General features: G+C 35.1%; 1 protein-coding gene across 1 annotated transcript; it reads right to left on the reverse strand.

The window, feature by feature from the left end:
* Positions 1-10158: 10158 nt before the first annotated feature.
* Positions 10159-19823, reverse strand: LOC129231645 (uncharacterized). Its single transcript, XM_054866008.1, has 4 exons — positions 19585-19823; positions 14915-15267; positions 12939-13338; positions 10159-10479 (listed from the first exon to the last, which is right to left on the reverse strand). The coding sequence occupies exons 1-4, from the start codon at positions 19821-19823 to the stop codon at positions 10356-10358; spliced, it is 1116 nt and encodes a 371-aa protein (XP_054721983.1). The 3' UTR covers positions 10159-10355.
* Positions 19824-20321: the final 498 nt, after the last annotated feature.

Below are 20321 nucleotides of genomic sequence, written 5' to 3' on the forward strand. Positions count from 1 at the left end.
CGTATCCGTATCCGCGGATATCCGAGGGAAAATAAAGATCTGTATCCGTATCCGTTACTTTTTTGACGGATCTTAAACGAATCATTTCTATTCTAAAAATTTTTAAATATTTGAATAAAAGACTCTTAAATTCCGTTTAAATTAGGTTTTATTCCTTATCTAAATTATAAGGTATCATTCCAGAAGCCAATCTGCCCCCCCCCCCCTGTTGCAAAAAGAAAGGGGAAATAAGTTTTAAAAGTGTATATCAGTGTGTCTTTTTGTGGCATCGTAGCTCCTAAACAGATGAACTGATTTTGATAGTTCAATTTTCCTTCAAAAGGTGACTTGATCGAAAGTGTTCTTAGCTTGGCCTCGGTTTTGTAGAACTTTAATCACCGGAGATATTAATTAAAAACCGATTTAACGTTTTCACAATTATGGTAGTACAAATTCACCCGTACGTTTAAAATGTTGGCCCTAATTGAGAGAACGAATTTTTCTGCGTTTGATATTTATTTGAAACTTCCACCTTATATACAGTAGGAGCTATAATCTTGTTAAGTAAATTTTAAATGCAATTCTAAGTCTTTATACGCGTGATTTTTAGCGATTTCATAGTCGGAAGATAAGAGGAGAAAAAGCTCAATGATTTAAAATTTTTACCTGCTGTCAGTTCATATTTGTTAACAAATGAGTGTTCTGAAACGCGAAATTCATCTTAATATGAGGTCGGCTCTCTGGGACATGTTTTGTTTTTTTAATTTTTAATTTAATATTAGTTTTGTTATTGGTTTGGGGTTTCTGTTATTCTTCATTTTTGTTTTTCCTCGGTATCCTTCAAAAAAAGTGAGACTAAATTCTCTATTTACTGTTTATAAAGGTGTTCTCTCTATTTCGTCGGTCGGAGAAGTTCGGTGGAATGGGTCAGCGCTGCATTTATGCTGAAATAAAATGGGAAAAGTTATTTCTAGCCTGTCCAGTAGTAGCTTTACACACTTGCTCCTGTATCCTACATCTACCGAGTAAGCAAGAAATAATTTTTCACATTCCATCTAAGCATTAATGCAACGCTGAACCATTCCTTCCAACTCTCCCTCAATTTTAACGGAGATTTCTTTAAAGAGTAAATCATAGTCTTGATGATATTTTTGCCGCAGTTGACATTTTTTGAAGAAATTGCCATTATTCTGACGGGAATACGTTCCGTAACAAATTTTACACTTGGATGATTGAATTGGGTAAAAAAAAAAAAAAAAAAAAGAGATCCGTATCCGTATCCGCGGATCATGACACCAATGATCCGGATCTGTATTCCGCGGATCATGACACCAATGATCCGGATCTGTATCCGCGGATCTGCTTTTTTAATGTTCCGGCACATCACTACCTGGAACTGTTTCGAGACTCAAGACCTAAAACTGCACTTTTGGGCTGTTTGGTGACGTTAAGGGATAGGAGGATTCGCTTGCTCTTTCAGAAGAATGTGCCATTTATTGAGGGTTTAACAACGCAATTTTAAGTTGCCTTCGGTGGGTCAAAATTCTCCGGCCTCAAAACACATTTTAAAGCTATCTTTGACACACTTTAGACAGCAAAAGACGAGGGGGGGGGGGTTGAAAACGAGTTCCCCAAAATGCTGTTTTAGGTTATGTTTGGCCAAACGAAGGCAGGAAGGATGGTAAGTGGCTCTCCTCTGGAAATTTTAAAGTCCTGAAAATGCATTTTAAGCTTTGTGACAGTAGGAAGAAGCGTAAAGGTCGGGGAAATTTTCTTAATTTAAAGTTTTAGAAACTCAAATTTAGGGTCAATTTGATTTCTCAAAGGGAGATATAACCAGCGATATTAATATAACTCCCTTTTGGATCCGCACTTGAGAGATTCACCTAATGTTGACAAACTCAGAAGTTACCATCCAGGGTACGAGCAGGACTCACCCCCTCAACTCCCTTAGATCCGGTACTGCTATATTACCAAATTTGGATGAATCTCTTTTTCACTAATAGAGGTCAAAATGTGAAAGGCTTTGCCTAGAGATCATTTTACTAATTAAAAACCTTTCCTCAAAATGAATGACTAAATGTGAAACTCATTGTATAAGGGAATTAGTTGATATAATACAGTGGTACAAGTAATTATTATTCGAGTTGTGAATATTTTTTTTATAAAATGAACATAAAATTCGTTCTATCTTAGAGAAAATTTTGTAGTCAATGACCAATCAAAGCAATTTTTGAAACATAACGCTATTCTAAAAATGAGCAGGAAATCGTCCACCATTTGAGACCACTCTTCTTTTACCCTTGTTGTCACTTTCCTTTAAAAAAAGTGTTTTTTTTTTTTTCTTTTTTCTTAAATACGGCAGTTTCCTAGGAATTTACTTAAAATCAAGTGGTAGCTTCATCATATAGCGAAAGGTTATGAAATTCATTGTTTCCTCCGTAATAGTTAATCTTAACAGCAAAAAAAAAAAAAAAAAAACATGGTCCCTTGACTTTACTCTACCACCTCCCTCAGTCTGTAGCTTCAGACGAAGGAAGAGAAAAAAACAAACAATAGTGCTGAGATGTCCATAGGAAAAACACGTTTTGTATTAGAGTAATTGTATTATCATAGTCGTACTAAAACCTTACAATTCGAACACTTTTTTTTCTTTTTTGCCTCCAGTAATAGATCTCATGCATGATTTCCTTGTTTGGAAAACGAGTTAATTTTTTACGCATCAATAGTGTGAAATTGCCGCCCCTCCCAAAAGTACCACCCGGGGCGGACCGTCCCCTCCGCCCCGCCCTAGCTACGCCACTGGCCAAACCCAAGGGCGGAGGATGCACGGTCCAGAGGGGCGCTCACTTTGGTTTCAAGATCTAACCCCGCCCCCCCTCCCGCCTTACCTGTAACACCGCGGGAGCTATGATTTCAATATATTATTCAATTATAATCAAGTATTGACAGAGAACAACAGCCAAAAAAAAAAAAAAAAAAAACGAATGCACAAGCACAAGCAGGAGGGGGAAGAACAAGCGGGCCGGAATGCACTCACTCTGTGTCAGGATTGACTCCCCCCCCCCCCCCTTGACTTAAAAAAAAAGGAAGTTGCACAAGCAAAAAAAAAAGCATAAAGGTTCAAGGGTGCATACTCTAGGGTGGGTCGAAAAACTCATTTTCTTATTTCGAAGTTGTAATAGCGCGGAAAAGTTGCGAGTTATGAAGACAAAAAAAGGAAAAAAAAAGAATTATGGAAATCGATTGACATCTTTCGGTCGCTCATAAGTCCTAAAGTTTAACAAAATATGAAAAAAGAAAAAAAAAAAAAAAAAACATAACTTTTGTGATTAAAAAAAAAAATGTATGTTTTCTTAATGTTTTCGTTTGTAACGTATCTAAACAGAGCCTCAAAACCTTGTGTTTAAATTTGGTTTCGATCAGTTAATGTCTTGCGGTCGAGCATAACCTCCAAAATTTCGAAAAATAACAAAGAACTTTGACGAAAAACCAGTATTTAAATGTAAAAGGTGAAGTAATTTTTTCAGTCGAACTGAAAATGATGGTAGAAAGAAAACTGTCAAATTCAGTCAATGTTTTCCGGTCGCGCAAAGCCTTAGAAACTTTCGAGCGCAGATGTGAGACAGTAATCTAGACAACGTCATCGCCTGGCTGAGGTGCTCCCCTCCACTCCATTCCCCCCATTTCCTAGGACCACTATAGCTGTTTTCCATATCGTTTTTTCAGTCTGCATCTCACAGTAGAGATCACAGTACACTATTATTTAGTTCAATCTAACTGCTGTCATTCTGCCACTCTTGTAGGTTTCTGTCATGATATATGCCTGTGCAATATGGGCAGTTTGTCTCCTCCATTTCAATGAGTTGCCATTCCGCCACATGATCGAGCTGTTGGATGGCAAGACAACGGGGCCTAGTACCTCTTTAGAGTCAATTGGTGAAAACTTAGTTGACATTCAAAATCTGCCGGCAGATAAATTTCAGAAGAAACTTTTAGTATTGATTGCCTGGTCCTAGAGATTGACCGAAACGTGCTCAGTATAGATCAGCAACATTTCTTTGATATTTCAAAGTTCAATTAAATCAGGAACCTGTAAAGAAGATTTTCCTTTATGAAATCCAGGGCATTTATCACATTCGAAGTGGTTGACAAAGGCAAATAGAACTCTCAGATTGTGTATATATGTGAAGAACGCCTCTCACCTGAACTTCAAGAATTAGATTTGTTTATACTGAAATTGCACATGCCTATCAAACCATATTAAGATGGACCGAAACTTGTTTATCAAGCAATACAATTTATCAGGTATTTGCCAAAACCTTTGCTTTCTGTGTCGACCCCGCGATCGAAGGAAATGGTCTTTTCGCCATCGTTAGCCATGACTCAAGCTGAGAATAAATACATAAATACTCTGGGTTCGAAGAATTCTGAAGGCAAGACAGATAGAGCCAAGAAGGAAAGCAGAACATTCACGCCACCAAAAATCAACTTCAATGCGCAAAAATACTCAGAAAAGGAAAGTGGATGTACTCTGAATTATGTTCTCCGCCATTATTGGCACAAATCAGTGTCGACGACGACATCAAATCATATCTCGACAATGAATCAATCCCTGACTTTGAAGGCTTATTTGATGGTGGAGCCAGACATGGATGATCTGGAAATGTCTGTATATTCTTATAAATTCGTCTCGGGATTCAGCTTCACAAACTTTTCCTGAGGCTACCGTGACGAGTTTTACACAGCGTTCAATAGTCTGCGTGTGCACTGGAAATTGCTTAAAAGTAATGTTCCAGGCAGACAACTAACTTTTCACCGATTGGCCCTTTAGAGGTACTAAGCTCAGTTGTCTTGCCATCCAAGAACTCAAACATGTGGCGGAATGGCAACTCATTGAAATGGAGAAGACAAACTGCCCATTGCACAGGCATATATCATGACAGAAAACTACAAGAGTTTCAGAATGAAAACAGCTAAATCGAACTAAATAATAGTGAACTGTGGTCACTACTGACAGATGCAGACTAAGAAAACAATATAGGGAGACAGCTGGCGTGCTCCAAGGAAGGTGGCGACAGTTTTTTTTTTTTTTCAGTTCGACTGAAAAAATACTTCATCTGTTACATTTAAATACTGGTTTTTCATCAAATCCAAAAAAAAAAAAAAAAAAAAAAAACCGCGTAAAATTTTTTTTTTGTTATTTTGGGAAATTTTGGACTTATGCGCGACCGGAAGATATTTTTTCTGATCGAAACCAAATTTAAACACATTGTTTTGAGGCTCTATTTAAAGACCTTACAAACTATTACATTAAGAAACAATGTAATTAAAAAAAAAATTTAAAAATCGTAAAAATGAAGTTTTCTTCCATATTTTGTCAAACCTTAGGGCCCACGCGCGACCGGAAAATATCAATTGATTTCCATAATTCTTTTTTCCCTGATTTTTTCTTTATACTTCGCAACTTTTCCGCGCTATTACAACTTCGAAATAAAAAAAATATGTTTTTTCGGCCCACCTTGTAAATACGCGGGAGGGCGCTAATTTCGGCCCAGGATCTCCTCCCTCCATCCGTGAATTGCCTATCACATCCCGGGTGCTACGAATTCAAAGTTAGTTGTCATCATAAAATATTAACTGTGGACACCTTCAGTAAACTTTTATGCATTGCTTTACACGCTTTGAACGTAAGAGACAAAAAACAAGGGCCATAGGTCCGAGGGCGGGAGGATGCACAGTCCAGAAGGCGCAAACTTTTGCTAATAATCTAATCATTTCCCTCCCACCTTACCTATAACATTCCGGGTGTTGTGATTTCAATATAAAATTCAATTGTAATAAAGTATTTAATGAGAGCAGCAGCAGACTTTTTGGTGGATCGCTTCTCATTCTTCAAGCGTAAAAAACCGAGCTGACGTATGCATCACATGACTTCCTTTTACACTAATTTAATAATAATAGTGCCTTGGACTTGGAGTAAGCAAAGAAACACTTCAAATATTTTCACGCCAAGTCTGTTGCGAACCGAATATATATATTGGCAATTTTAATGTGATTCAATGGTTAACTCTCTAAATATCGCCAATAGTGTCCAAAATAAAATCACATTAGGAAAAAAATATAAAGATAAAAAAAAAACCACCAAATTTGTCACCAAGGTGGCGAAAAAACTTGGCGATACATTGCCAAGTGTTGTGCCAAATTATAACACCACTTGAGTTTGCATTGAAATTAACAATGATTTCCCCCCAAAAAAGGGGCAAAAGACCCTTTTGGAAACACCCGAATGCAACCAAAAGGGGAGGTGCACAACTAGACCCCACTAGAAGTTTACGTACCAAATTTCAACTTTCTAGGACATGCCGTTCTTGAATTATGCGACATACATACGCACATACGCACTTCCGCACATACATACGTACATACAGACGTCACGAGAAAATTCGTTGTAATTAACTCGGGAATCGTCATTACGGATATTTCGCGTATCTATACGTTCTTAGGCACTTATCCACGTGTGGTCGAGTCGAAAAAAAAAACTCAACATTCATTCGGGGATAAGTAAAATGGAAATTAAGGTCGATTTTTGAGTGAAAATTTTTTCGCGAATACAATACTTCCTTTTTACTTCCTTTTACAAAAAAGGAAGTATTGTATTCGCGAAAAATTTTTCACTCAAAATTCGGCCTTAATTTCCATTTTGCTCACCCCCAAATTAATGTTGAGTTTTTTTTTTTTCAACCTGACCACACGCGGATAAGTGCCTAAGAACGTATAAACAGCCGAAATATCCATTTTGACATTCCCCGAGTTAATTACAACGACTATTCTCGTGACGTCCATATGTATGTACGTGCGTATGCATGTCGCATAACTCAAGAACGGTATGGCCTAGAAAGTTGATATTTATTACGCAGACTCCTTGTGGGGTCTAATTGTGCACCTCCCCTTTTGGTTGCATTCGGGTGTTTCTAAAGGGGTCTTTTGCCCCTTTTTTGGGGGAAGTCATTGTTAATTTCGATGTATACTGAAATGGTGTTATAATTTGGCGGACACTTAGCGATATATCGCCAGTCTTTTGGTCGCCAAAGTTTTGTCGCCAAGTTAGCGACAAATTTGGCGATTTTTTAAAAAAAATCTTGTTTCAATTTGCCCACTGGTGGTGATATTTAGAGAGTAAACTATTGAATCACATTAAAATTCCCAATAATGAGAAAATTGGAGTAAAAGGAAGTTATGTGATGCACACATCAGCTCGTTTTGTAAAAGGAAGTAAAAAGAAGGCACAAAAGTTCACGGCGTGATTTAAGAGTGGGAACATTATAAATAAGTAATAATATTATAAATAATATTCGGAAATTAGTAATCACTCCAGTAGAAAGGAATTAAGAAGCATTATTCTTACAATTACGTTAGCTCAAGTTGTTCGAATGAGTATCATACTAATGTGGTTAGTTTTTCAATTACACATTATGTTTTTGTACACTTTGCTAAATTTTCAAGGGGTCAATCTTGTGTTTAGGCTAGCTAATTGTTTCAGTTTTCAAACTGCCGTAGGCAGGTAAAGGGCAGTAACAGCAAATTGTTCGTTTTTTTGCATTTTTGTCATCTATTGTATGTTAGCTTTATTGTACAAGATTGCTTATTTGTTTCCGCTGCCCGAAGAAAACGACTTATTCCAGCGTTTCTCTATTGTTAATGTTGAATCAAAAGCGCATTTCTTCAAATATCTTGAAATCTCATTTCTGCAAATAGGTATGGCCACGGCAGTTTCTGCCCACTGTTTGTCATTACTGCCTCTAGTCAAATATTTAGTTCATTGGTTCCTTGAGTATAAAGATAAAATACGAAGGTATCAAGAATGCAGAATTCTTTAGTAAATTCAACATTAACTAATATTATAAGTATAATGATGTGTTGTATGTTTTGCTCAAACTTCGTTAAATTTCATTCACTTATGTCCCATAACATTAATGAAAATGAAACGGCCGACCACTGGATTCATACAGCGCTGAGCATTGAATTTCAAAGGTCGATTACTGGAAAAATTTGCTTGTACTAAAAACCGCATTATTTTTTAAATACAAAAGCTGTTATTTTTGAAACCATTAAGTGAAGCGTAAGACATAGTTTAACGATGTTTTTGTCGTTGTACTAATCGCTGAAATTTATAGTTAAACAAAAACCAACAATGAAGCTTTTAAAAGGTCGACGAAAGCTTGACCACGTAAAAATAGCGGATGACCTTGAAACGGAAACAACATTTCTATTATTTTTAATAGGTTGTATGTTATTGTTTTGTATTAGATAGGATCAGCGAGAACGCGTCTTTAACTTCTCGGCGCTTTCTGGCTGATTCCACCTATTTCAAATGACACAAATGCTTCAGCTTCAAGGTCATCCGCCGTCTTTCCGTGGTCAAGATTTACTGGTGTTTTCTCTGCGGGTCAGCTGTTCTTTGCTTGAAAATTTAAAATTCCAAATAAGATCAAGTCTGAGAGACATTGAGAGCAATCTATCATCAATTTAGAATTTTTTTCCCTTCTGCTCTGTTTAAACGGCCATGTTTCGGATGTATTTGAGACGAAAAATGAATACTAAGGCATCGGGAATAAGTATCGCTCCTGGACGTTACTCACTAAGACAGACTTGAGACATTATGCAAGCCATATAAGTTTTTCAAGTTCAAGTCACACATCTTTTCTCTTAAAACTAATTGAGTAACAGCTCATGTGTGTTTTGATCCAATCTGTTTTGATTAAGAGACAAAATGAAAATCAAATTAAAATTTCTCAATGTCTGTGGAAACAAATAATCAGTTTAAAGCATCTTATATGATTACTTTAGTTTATTAGAAGTTCATCTCCCGTCTTTAAGAAGTACGACACAGGAATGGGAAAAAGAAAGCCACGAAGTGATTAAAGTTGATTGAAAGATAGCGAAATGTATAATTGTGATATAGTGAAGATATTAATTATTGCAAGCTACAATTAAGAAGTTTGTCAAGCTTAACCCCAATCACTCAAAAGAAAAAAAAAAAGAGCACAAGTAAATGTAATTTTGATTGAAATGTGAATTTTCTAACCTCGACATTTTGAAACCATTGAGAACAAGAGAAGACTGAAATTTTAGAACGCATTAAAAAAATGACAAAAAATAAATAAATAAATAAATAAAAAATAAATAAATAAATAAATAAAAAATAATAATTTTTTCTCGTCAAAATGAAGTAAATGCCAAGCAAGCTATGTTTTGTATTTTCACTAAATTTATTATATTTTTTGTTTCATGCTTTCAATATCTCTACTTCGTAGCATGTTTTGACCATTTTTGTAGTCGGAAGTATGTGTCTGGGGCTGACGGTTACGAAAATAGAGATCTTGCAGGTTAAATGGGGGTACACTGTAATCAACAAAAATGAAAGCTCGCTGAGTAGTGTAAATGGTTATATATATATAAATATATGTATATATATATTTATATATCATTTGTCAAATTTGTTAGGCTCAACACATTATTTAAATGCGAGAATGGTGTCTGGTAAGTAATGAAAAATAGTTCAATGGGCCAACATATTTATATCAAAAACACACAAAGAACAAGTTTAAATATTAATTCCAAGAAAATTCTTTTAGATGTGTGAACAAAAATACTCAAACAAAAGAACATTCCAGTTTTATTTATTTATTTTCTTTAATTTATTTAGCATTTTTGAAACAGAGGTCGTTTAATCCCAATTTTCTTCATGTTGCGAACAAGATAATTATTGACTGCATAAAACTATCACTTTTTTCTGGCAATAAACCAAAACCTACATTTTTTAAGTTTAATGTAATTGTTTAGTTGTTTATAAGTAAAACCTTAAAGTTTTTATAAGTAAATCTTAACTTTGAAAATGTTAAGTAAGTGATCCTTTTGATATCTTCATGTTTGAAAGCTGACTATATGTATTTAACAATCATAATCATGTTTCTAACTGAAGAGATGAAAACCAAGCTTGTAAAAGACAATTTTAATCTAAAGGAGTTTCTTGTCTCATAAAAATGTGGAGATTAAAGTCGATTAACACCATTCCGCTTGTCTAAAAAACTGCTTTCCACTCCTCAAAAGATGTCAAGTAAATTATTTACTTTATCCATCGCTAACTAAAGCATGATTACAAAAGGGGTGCTGAATGGAATATCACAGAAAAAATATCATCATATAACTCAGAAATGCTTTTTTTCATATAATGTACTGAAGAAGATGTTGAAATGATTTTGAAGTAAAGATACAAAAACTAGTATACATATAAAAGGAGAAAAATAACGCATTCCCTTTAAAGTTTTGCAGCAATTGGAATCTTTTTTTCACACCACTTATTAAATCAATTTTTATTTGTTCTTAGGAATTGTTGAATTTTTCCTTGGAGTACACTCAAACTGTTGACATTGGTCTTTTTTTACAGCTATCAGCAATGATTTCAATCCAACAGCATCAGCAATTTTTTCATCAAGTCTGTAAATAAAAATGAATAAACCTAAGAAATTTTTTCCAGAATGAATATTCCAAGTTAGAGCATTGGTTTCTGGAAAAGAATACAATTAGCAAGTTACATGACATAAAATTTTTCAAAAAGAGTAAGAAATAGACGCAGAAGAACCTAGAAGCAATGAGTTGTAAATAACAACGTTTAAAAATTTGAAGACAACAGGTACGAATGGTATTAGAAACTTTCATCCGTTTTGGAGCAAAGAATGGTAACAATATTGCTGGTAGGTGCTGCTATACAGCAAGATTAAATTTTTCAGTAGAAGCCTACCTTCGGTTTAAGCTTTGTACGCGTTTTACGCAAAACATAAAACAGTCTACTTACATTCCTTTGCTTTTTACTGCCTCAAATTTTAATCCTTATTTCTGTACATCAGAGCCAGAAGGACATATGTCCGAAAATTGCGATTTTCTGTTTATTAGTGCATTGTATGTAGGAACCTACTCCGCATCGAGCCATGTGAACGTAATTCTTTAAAAAATTCCTTTTCAATGTGTTACCAGGGTTACAAGAGAGCGCGTCCCATCCTTTGCATACGCCGAAAAAAAAGTTTTTCCTCTCCTATAAAATAATCATAATGTGACTTACGTCTTGCTGGCCCTGAGGTACAGATTTAATTTCGTTATCGAGTCAAAAGAGATAGTGACAGTAAAACGGTGTCTTGAAATTCAATTTTCTTGTAAGAAAAAGAAGTTGCTGAAAAGTCCAGATATGTCGTCGCCTCAGAGCAACAGTAAGGCACCAAATCCCAGGAATAACAGTAAGATATCATACAACTGCTTTAAGGTGACGATATTTATATTAACCCATTCAAGACTTGGTGTCCGATATACCGGACATACATTTTAAACAGCTGCTAATCATTTAATAATTGATTTAATTAGTTGATTTTTTTGTAGTTGACTCTTTACATTCTACTTATTATAATCTGTGAAATAATTTTTCGTTTTGGGATTGACAACACTGACATATAAGGATTGAGAGATAGAGAGTGGCTCATTTTTCCAACCATGGAGTTTCATCTGAAAAGACAGGTTTTTTTCCTGATTTTTTAAAAGATATATAATCTTTAATTCATCGTTTCAAACGCTTATATTATGTTTTATAATTGTATGTAGAACATTTTATAATGAAGTTTGTTCGGTATTTTATCGTTTTTGTATATGAAATATTGATTTCAAATATATATGTTTGGAACATTGCACGTGCCATAACTCTTTTAATTTTTCTCCTACAAACTCAAAATTTTGTCTATAAGATACCCTTTACCATAGTACACTGTGTACCAAACATCAACATTTTTGGCCCAATATTTCATAATTCCGACTGAAGGGGTTTTAATAAACAATTTCTGCTCTGTTACTTTTCACTATTGATAGTTTTTTCCTTTATTACTCATTTTTTAGATTTTAGCTATGCTGCTACGAGTCTTCAAAATAAGTATTTTGCGACCTAAAATTAAAAGAAAACGCTTTTTAAACGGTATGACTTCCCCAAGTAAAGAAGGGGAGGGAAATAGACACGTAAGATCACTGCGGTTTTTGAACAAGCACAATATTGCTGTGAAGCATTATCGCCATCACTAGGCAGAGCTAGAAATGTCGTAACAGTAAGACGTCTAATCTCTGAAATAACAGTAAGATATCGTATTGTTACTTTGAGGTGACGATATATGATGGTTACAATTTTTTTACGATACCCCCTTAGCACCTTTTAAAAGTTTTGTTAAAAGTACGATATAAGTAAATCAATGAGAATTATTTTAATAGCAATAGCCTGTCGCTTTCGATGAAGTTTTGAGGACTTCTAAATTTCAAATACAGATATTGTTAACTTAAGTTTTAAAAAGTCTGTTGCTCCTGACATTAATATTGTAGATTTTTAAGGTAGTTAAAACCATTGTTAAATCTTTATTAACAGTTATGGAAAAATTCTTCCATTATTCACAGGCTTTTGAGGAATTGTCGAAGGAGCATTATTAAATCTATTTAAATTCAAAATATAGAATTATATTGTTTGATTGAATTTTGTGAATGCTTCAAAAGTTCAATGAAATAAAATATTACACGAAAACAAAGAGAAGTTATGACAGCAGTTTTGAAACAGGTTTTCAGGTGCTCTCGTAGGGAATTCAGTTCAAACATTATTGAAGCACTAGCATATAAAAACATTGACTACATGAGAATTTTATAAGGTTCAGTAAAAGTAAATCAATGAACATGCAAAAATTAAACCATTTTTTTCCTGGAAAATGAATTTAATCCTTTTATTTGTAGCTGGGTAGCGAATTCTTATATTTAAGTCCAAAAATTGTCGATTGTATCAGAATGTTATACAAAAACTTATACATATGTAATTCAAAAAAATCCGCAAAAAGCTAAGATCTATCACAAAAGTTGGTAACTATATTGAAAGACATACTTACACGTATGCTAATTTGAAATAAAGTTTCTGTACGATGGATGATCTGTCTTGTTTCCCACCTCTCACTACTTGGCAAAATATTCGTTTTAAACAAACCGGATCTTCTAGAGCTGGTAATCCGTATTCAGTAATGGTGTCTAGAACAGGATTTACAAATTGAACACTTCTCTTCCGTCTTCTTCCTGTAGCAACTGCGGTTGTAACTGGAATAGTCACGACGGTAGGAACTAGTGACGCTAAAAGAAGACCCAGCGGGAGAAGACCTAAGGCAAATGCAAGTGGTCCATACTTAGAGCCTTTTCGTTTTTCAGGGTACGGAATGAATCCACCGTATTTGTCGCCATAGTTGCCATCATAATCATAGCCAGGACTTCCGTAATATTCTGTTTTGGATGGGTACCCTGCGAGAGTAAATTTTAAGTATATTTGCGATGGTTTGATAACTACGAGGGTTATTTTTTTTTTCAAGGTGCGATCGATCGCGGAGTGAAAACCAGAAAGTCTAGCCCATGATGCTGTGCGTAGATTTGTTCCGCAGTCTCTCAAGTACGATTGTGCAGTGCATCAAGTCGCTGCGGTTATTTCGGAGCACGCAGTAAACGAGGAGACATGTCTCAAACAATTGCGTCTCCCGCTAAGTGTGAAGTGCGTACTGTAATTCGATTTCTGAATGCTGAAGGAAGGGAAATTCAGAACAAAAGTAGAGGAATGTTGTCATCAGACATTGTCATTCTGCACGACAATGCGCACCCACACACTGCTACTTTAACAAAAAATCTCCTGCCGCAGTTTCGCTGGACAGTGTTTGACCATCTTCCATACAGCCCAGACTTGGTGCCTTCCAATTACCATCTCTTTGGTCACATGAAACGCTGACAAGGACAAACGTTTGGCTCCGACGCCGAGCTGCAGACCAGCGTACAGTCTTGGCTGAAATCCCAGGCGGCTGCCTTCTATGACGAGGGTATCGAAAAATTGGTACCACGCTACGACATATGTCTTAATCGGAACAGCGACTACGTCGAAAAGTAGTTGGAAGGTGTACGTACATATTCCTAATAAAAGAGTTTTCATTTCACGATCGATCGGACCTTGAAAAAGAAAATAACCCTCGTACATTCTTAAAGCATTTAGATTCAGAAACTATGCCACTTTTTTTTATTGACATGCGTTTGATACAACTATCACGAAGAACGACCATACGGTCCATATGGTCCTTCGTTTTATGGACCATGTGGTCCATAAAACAACGACTGTTTTTTGGACCATAAAGCAATCTTTGTGAAAAAGGGTCAGGTGTAGTGGATGATTAAGCTGATATAAAGACTAGAGTAGACTAAGTCTAGACTAGACTGACTGACATAATAATGTGGAATGAGTAATTTTTCTTGAAACAGTTCTCTGTGAAATACGCTGCTGGGTCATATTTTTACACAATAAAATCATTTTATTAATATTAAGTTTCAGCCTAGTATACAGATCTCGTTAATACTTTGTTAGTTCACTTAAATTTTTTAGATGATTAAAACTTCTCAGAAAGGTGTCGGTTTTGTAAAATATTTAGACGATTAGATTTGTATTCAAGTTTAACTGCATTTTGTGACAACTGATAACGAATATCAAAATTATTTTGATTTCATTGCATATGCTAATCAAGCATTTTTTTTAATATTTAGAGAGTTGTAAAGATAAAAAATAGGAATTTCTTGAATAAAGTCAATGAAATAATAAAAGAGATTGCCACCGAAAGAGTTTTTTTTTAAAACAAATATCCTTTTTTTGCTATAAAAGTCCAAAGTTACATTACAGATAAAATATTTTTAATGCAATATTCGTCCAAGAGGTTATTTGCAGTTTTTCTGCTCTACAACTCAGCGGTTCATATATATACTACTGAGTTAGTTAAATTTATATAAGAAAACGTTTGATGTTTTGTCATTGAGCTTTTACGTGTCAACTAACTTCACCTAAACTTACCATTATTTTCCTGGTCATAATATGACTGAGTGTTGTACAAATCAGATTCACCATAAGGTTTGCTGGACTGATAGCTAGGATAGTAATCTGGGTTACTCGAAGAATAACTTGGTCGGTTATAGCTTCCGCCTCGAAGTATGTCTTTTGCCTTAGCGAAGAAACCTTCGGGATCTGAAGCAGAAGGAAGCATTCCAAATGGATCAACCCCCGGCTTATATTTTGTTGAATGAGAATGGGAAGTTTTCTTGGGCGCTTTACGGGTTGGACGTTCGTTTTCCATTTCATAGTCATAATCCTGATAGTAGCTATCCAAATAGTCGTCATCTTCCATATCGAAGTAATCAGATGGTTTCCTGGAATTGATAAAGAGGCATCAACATAAAAGTTCGAAAGTTTCATTCTGAAGGGTCACTTTTTACCTTATTAAAACTTTTTTGGAAATTTTGTATTACTATTTTCTCGATGCAAAAATAGTTTAACATCAAATTACCGTTAATAAAGATGAAACTTACAGAAAAAATTATAAATTTAAATTGTAATATAAACGTAAGCGAGACTCAAAGGAAGTGAAATGATTTTTCTAACCTAAGTTCTCGTGAAAAGTAAAAGGTATGCAAGAAACATCACCATTGACTGAAGAGAAACTGCTCTACTCTAAGATAAAACTCGTTGTCTTAAACACAAATGAACTACCTACTTACTGACTCACCTTGAGATTTTCTCTAATTTTTAGTTACGAAGAGCAAATTTACACACACTTCAATCAAACGATACTAATATTATGAGCAGTTTAAAACAATAAATACTAAAATCAATGTGACTGCTGCTTAGTATTGGAAGGTTGAAATACCCTTTCTGTATTTAAAAAAAAAAAAAAAAACTCCTTACAACCCCGAAGCATGTGTAGTGGATACTAGGGAGGTTTGACCCATAGGGAGACTTGACCCTTGAGGATTTTTTTTCATGAAAACAATATTTAGGGAAAATTTTAGTCAAATTATAGGTTGACTAGTCCCACAACAATATTTTGCAGGGACAAGCCATTTCAGAGTTATTAGTTGTTTTCAAGAAAATCAGTTTTAAATGATGCTGCTCCTTAAAAGTAACTTTTGAAGATTGTGGATTTTTTTTTAAAGATTTTAACCCCCAGTTTTGGAGAAATGAATTTCAAAAGTGAGGGGAAAAGGAGGCACATGTGGACAATTTTTTTCATCTCTTAATTTCTCAAAAAATATTATGAATTTTTGGAGCAAACCCCTTAATTGAAGAGCCTTTTCTTTGTAACCTAGATTTTTTTCAGATTTGTTTTTGAATTTTTTCTTCACTTTATGGAATTTTTAAAAATGTCTTTAACTGTTCACATGTGCCCTTATAGAGGGGTACATATAAACAAGCTTGATGCACATGTGAACACGACTGAAAAATGCAGGGAAAGCATCATACTTTTCCGAAAAACCCTTTAATATAAAACATACCAATTACATTGACGGATTTGAAACCAATACGGAGTCTGTTTAAACTGTGGAGTAACTAAGAATGAAGGCTTTCATGGCCGGTATCAATAATGTTGTAAGATTCCGGGCTGTTGTGCCGTGGTCTGAGTGTTGTTACTCCAAATGTTTCGGCTGCTTCTGCGGCGGCCATCTTCAATGTTAGCGTGGTCGAAACTTCCAGGGAAGCGACATCCTAGCAACTGATGCAGATATCGAAGTATTGTCACTATTTATGTGGGAAGAGCTAGCTCTCCCTTCGTTCTGAGCCAGGATTGGCTGATGAACAATCATCCTTGTTTCTGGTTGGCTGAAACTTGAACTCCCTTCATTCTGGTTGGGGATTGGCTGCTGGGCGTCTGTCGCTGGTTCTGGTTGGCTAGAAGTATATCTCGGGATAATCTGTCTCGGGATAAGTGTAGCATGCCAGAGTTTGTTGATCTTAATTCCTTCCTCCTTTTTGTTAAAATTGTTGGGATGTTTGAAAATTTCGATCACTTCTCTGTTTAATCTGGCGTAATAGTGGGAAGTCCTTGAAAGTATTTTGGTTTCATTGAAATAAATGTTATGTGTGCCATCACTAAAAGTGTGTTCCGCGACTGCTGATTTCTCAGTGTGGCCCGGACGGCAATTTCTTTGGTGTTCTTTTATTCTTGTATTCACGCTTCTTTTTGTTGTTTCAATATAGGCCGATCCACAGGAACATGGGATCTTGTAAACTCCTGCAGCGGACAAAGGGTCTCTCGCTTCTTTTACTGATCGTACTAGGTTGCTGATTTGATGGGTAGGCTTGAAAACAGTCTTGATGTTGTGTTTGCTCAGCAGTCTTTCAATTCTGTCGGTGACGTCCTAAACGTAGGGGAGATAGGCTATAGATTTCACTGGTTCTTCTTCAGGTGGTTGCCTTTCTACTTTGGGGTTTAAAGCTCTTTTAATTTCCTGCTTCGAAAAGCCGTTGGCTTGGAAGACATTTGTGAGGTGGGAAAGTTCCTTCTCAATAGTAGTTGGTTCGCAAATTCTGTTGGCCCTGACAAATAAAGTTTTCAGGACACCCCTCTTCTGTCGCGGATGGTGATTGGAGTCCCCCTTGTGCAGTTTTTATGATCATATCCGTTTTTATCATGAATCACACTGAGTGATTGCAAACAAATGTTGCAAACTTGCGACCGACCCCAAACGAGTCGTCGCCTATCCAAGATCTGTTTAAATTCGGCTCATTATATCGCTGATCACTTTCTGAATTTTTAAGATATTGAACTAGAACTTTACTATGAGTTGGAGAATCTAGTTGGGTTTTGGATTATGAAAGCTATAAATTGCGATATTTCGCGCATGCGCATGAAAAATCAATTGCTTGAAATGTCAATATTTTATCAAATTTTCAACATTTTTATTTCAAATTTTAGTATCATGCTTCTCTTGTATACTGTCAAGTTATCTAAAAGTTTCGCAAGTTCTGTTGAAAAACTTTGCGTGTTATGAGTCAAAAACCTTCAAATAAAATTTGTAGTTTGGGAAGAAATGCTGATATTTTCGTGAATATTAGTAATACCTTCTCAAAAGTATGAAAAATGATTTTACATAGTAAGCTAGATAATTTCTGAAATTTACAGCGTATTCTGAGCTATTTACGATGAATGATGACCAAAAAACGTTTTTGCTTTCCTCGCTTTGTTATTGACCCCCGAAACACAAGGGTGATAAAATTTTTATTGCAAAATGACAGTTGGAGCGTATTTTTTATGTGACAAAAGTTTCAAAGAAATTGGTCTTTTATTTCTTGAGAAATCCTTAAAAATGTGAATTTTTGAAAGTGTCCCAATACTTTTGGTCAAATAGTGTATTATTATTCAGACTGTATTTAGTTTATTTATATAAAAGCTGACACTTGATTGTTTGTAAGAAATATTGCTTAAGATTATATTACAAAAATAGACTCGCTAAAGTATACTGAATTCTTTTCAAAATTACGTTTAGATAAGATATGTATAGCTACTGAAACATGTGCCAACATAGTAAGCAAAAAGTTTTTTTCTAGATGGTAGTTTAAAAATAACCAGTAAACATTTAAGTAAGTATTAGGCCAAATAAATGAAATCTTTCAATTCCTTTTAAAGATTGACGGCAACTCTTTCTATGACTCTTAAAAAGGTTCGGATTCGTCACTGAAAAAAAAGTCCTTTTTAATTCCGAGATTTTGGAAATATTTTCGTTAAAAACTCACCAAAAAACTCCACTCATATTCTATAAAACGCATATCCTTGAAAGCAATCACAATTAAGTTTTGCTGTTAATGAATATTTTCCTTATTAAAACTTCTTTGCTTTTCATATTTGTATAAGATATCCTAAATAATTTTATTTTAAAAACATACATACATTTTTATTTATATCTTAAGCAATCAAAAATTATCTGATAATCTGTGCCCCATATGTAATATAGCTAGAGAACTACTGTTAAAATATTTTTTAACGATTATTATATAAAAAGAAAAAGAAGAAATATACTATACTTTCAAATATATCAAAAAATGTATGCCATGCATGGAACTAAATTTGGGGCTGTCCATAAAGAATGTCACACTTCTTTTCAACATTTTTGACCCCTCCCCACCTTTGTCCCAAAGTGTCAGATTTCACCTTACCTCCTCCACTCCATTTGTCACATGCTGTTTTTCATAAGCATATTGTCATAAAAATGCTTGGTGTAACACTTTTTGTTACCACTTCCCTCTCCATAGTCTCAAACTGTCACAATTTCACGCCCACTTCAAAGTGTTACATTATTTGTGGACAGCCATTTAGCAAAAACTACATTTGTCTGCTTTGAGCTAGCAGAAGGTTTCTTGCCACAGCAAGCACTAAAAAAAAAAAAAAAAAAAAAAAAAAAAAAAAAAAATGTGTAACCATACACCGTAAATACGGTGGCAGCATTTTGCACTTTGTGTAACCTTCTTCCGGCGGCTAGCTTCCTCCTTAGCAATGGAGTAACTTAACTGATAAAACTGGTGTAAAGTTAGAGCCTTACACCAGTTTTATCAGTTAAGTTACTCCATTGCTATGGAGGCAGCTAAGCTGCCACCGCTTTTACGGAGTAAGGTTACACATTTTTTTACACAGAGGGAGCAAACAGTGAAAAATAACTTTTTTTGCATTATTATGTATTTCTCTGCGTCATTACCTCTTTTTTTGCTTCTTTGTTTCAGTTGCTTTGAGGTCATGAGACGGTGCAGAGTTTTTCTTTGTCGGACGTGAGCTATAATTTGGTGGGCTTTCAGGCAAATAAACTTTAGACTTTGAATTGGCCGGAAATACAACTGTTTCGGGTGGTCTGTATGACACAACTGGAGCACTGAAATGATTTGCTGCAATTCTTTGTGATGTATGATGTTCTTGGGGAGTAAACGAATTTGGAAACATTGTGTGTGAATGACTTTGCTGGTTTTTCGATGCTGGCGAAGGAACATAGTATGGAATTTGATGAGCTGAAGTTTTGTAGAAGTCATTATGATGAGAATTTTGGTGGAAACTGGATACTGGAGAAGAAAAATCAGAATAGCGAGATGGTGAATTTGAAGAAGAGTTTGAGGATGATGAAGGCATTTTGTGACTTGTGTAATTGGGGTCTAGTAGCATATTCCAAGGTATTTGACTGATTCCGTTTGTCTTGTGGCTGCTGAAGCTTCTGTCCCTCGCAGCGAATGTCGGTATGATTATGATAAGCATTGCTTTTGATAGCCATCTGGTTCTAATGTTCCAGCTTACAATTTTCACTGTAAGAGATCAAAGTATTAGAAAAAAATACAAATACTTGACAGTTTTTTTCATAGTAAAAAATATCTCATGCAATTTGAAGAGTTTTGTTACAAGTCAAGAGAAAATCTACAATATGTCTTTTTTTTTGTTTTTGGTTTTTTG

This window comes from Uloborus diversus, chromosome 10 (genome assembly GCF_026930045.1).
Source record: "Uloborus diversus isolate 005 chromosome 10, Udiv.v.3.1, whole genome shotgun sequence".
NCBI lineage: Eukaryota > Metazoa > Arthropoda > Arachnida > Araneae > Uloboridae > Uloborus > Uloborus diversus.

What these genes read in the sequence shown, in the direction of transcription:
- LOC129231645 (XM_054866008.1), bottom strand. Translation starts at nt 19,823, where the DNA reads ATGTTTCCAAATTCGTTTACTCCCCAAGAACATCATACATCACAAAGA. An exon ending in TTATGACCAGGAAAATAATG is followed by an intron (nt 13,339 to 14,914) that starts GTAAGTTTAGGT and finishes TTACTCTCGCAG; the next exon opens with GGTACCCATCCAAAACAGAA. An exon ending in TATTTCAAATTAGCATACGT is followed by an intron (nt 10,480 to 12,938) that starts GTAAGTATGTCT and finishes TTTTATTTACAG; the next exon opens with ACTTGATGAAAAAATTGCTG.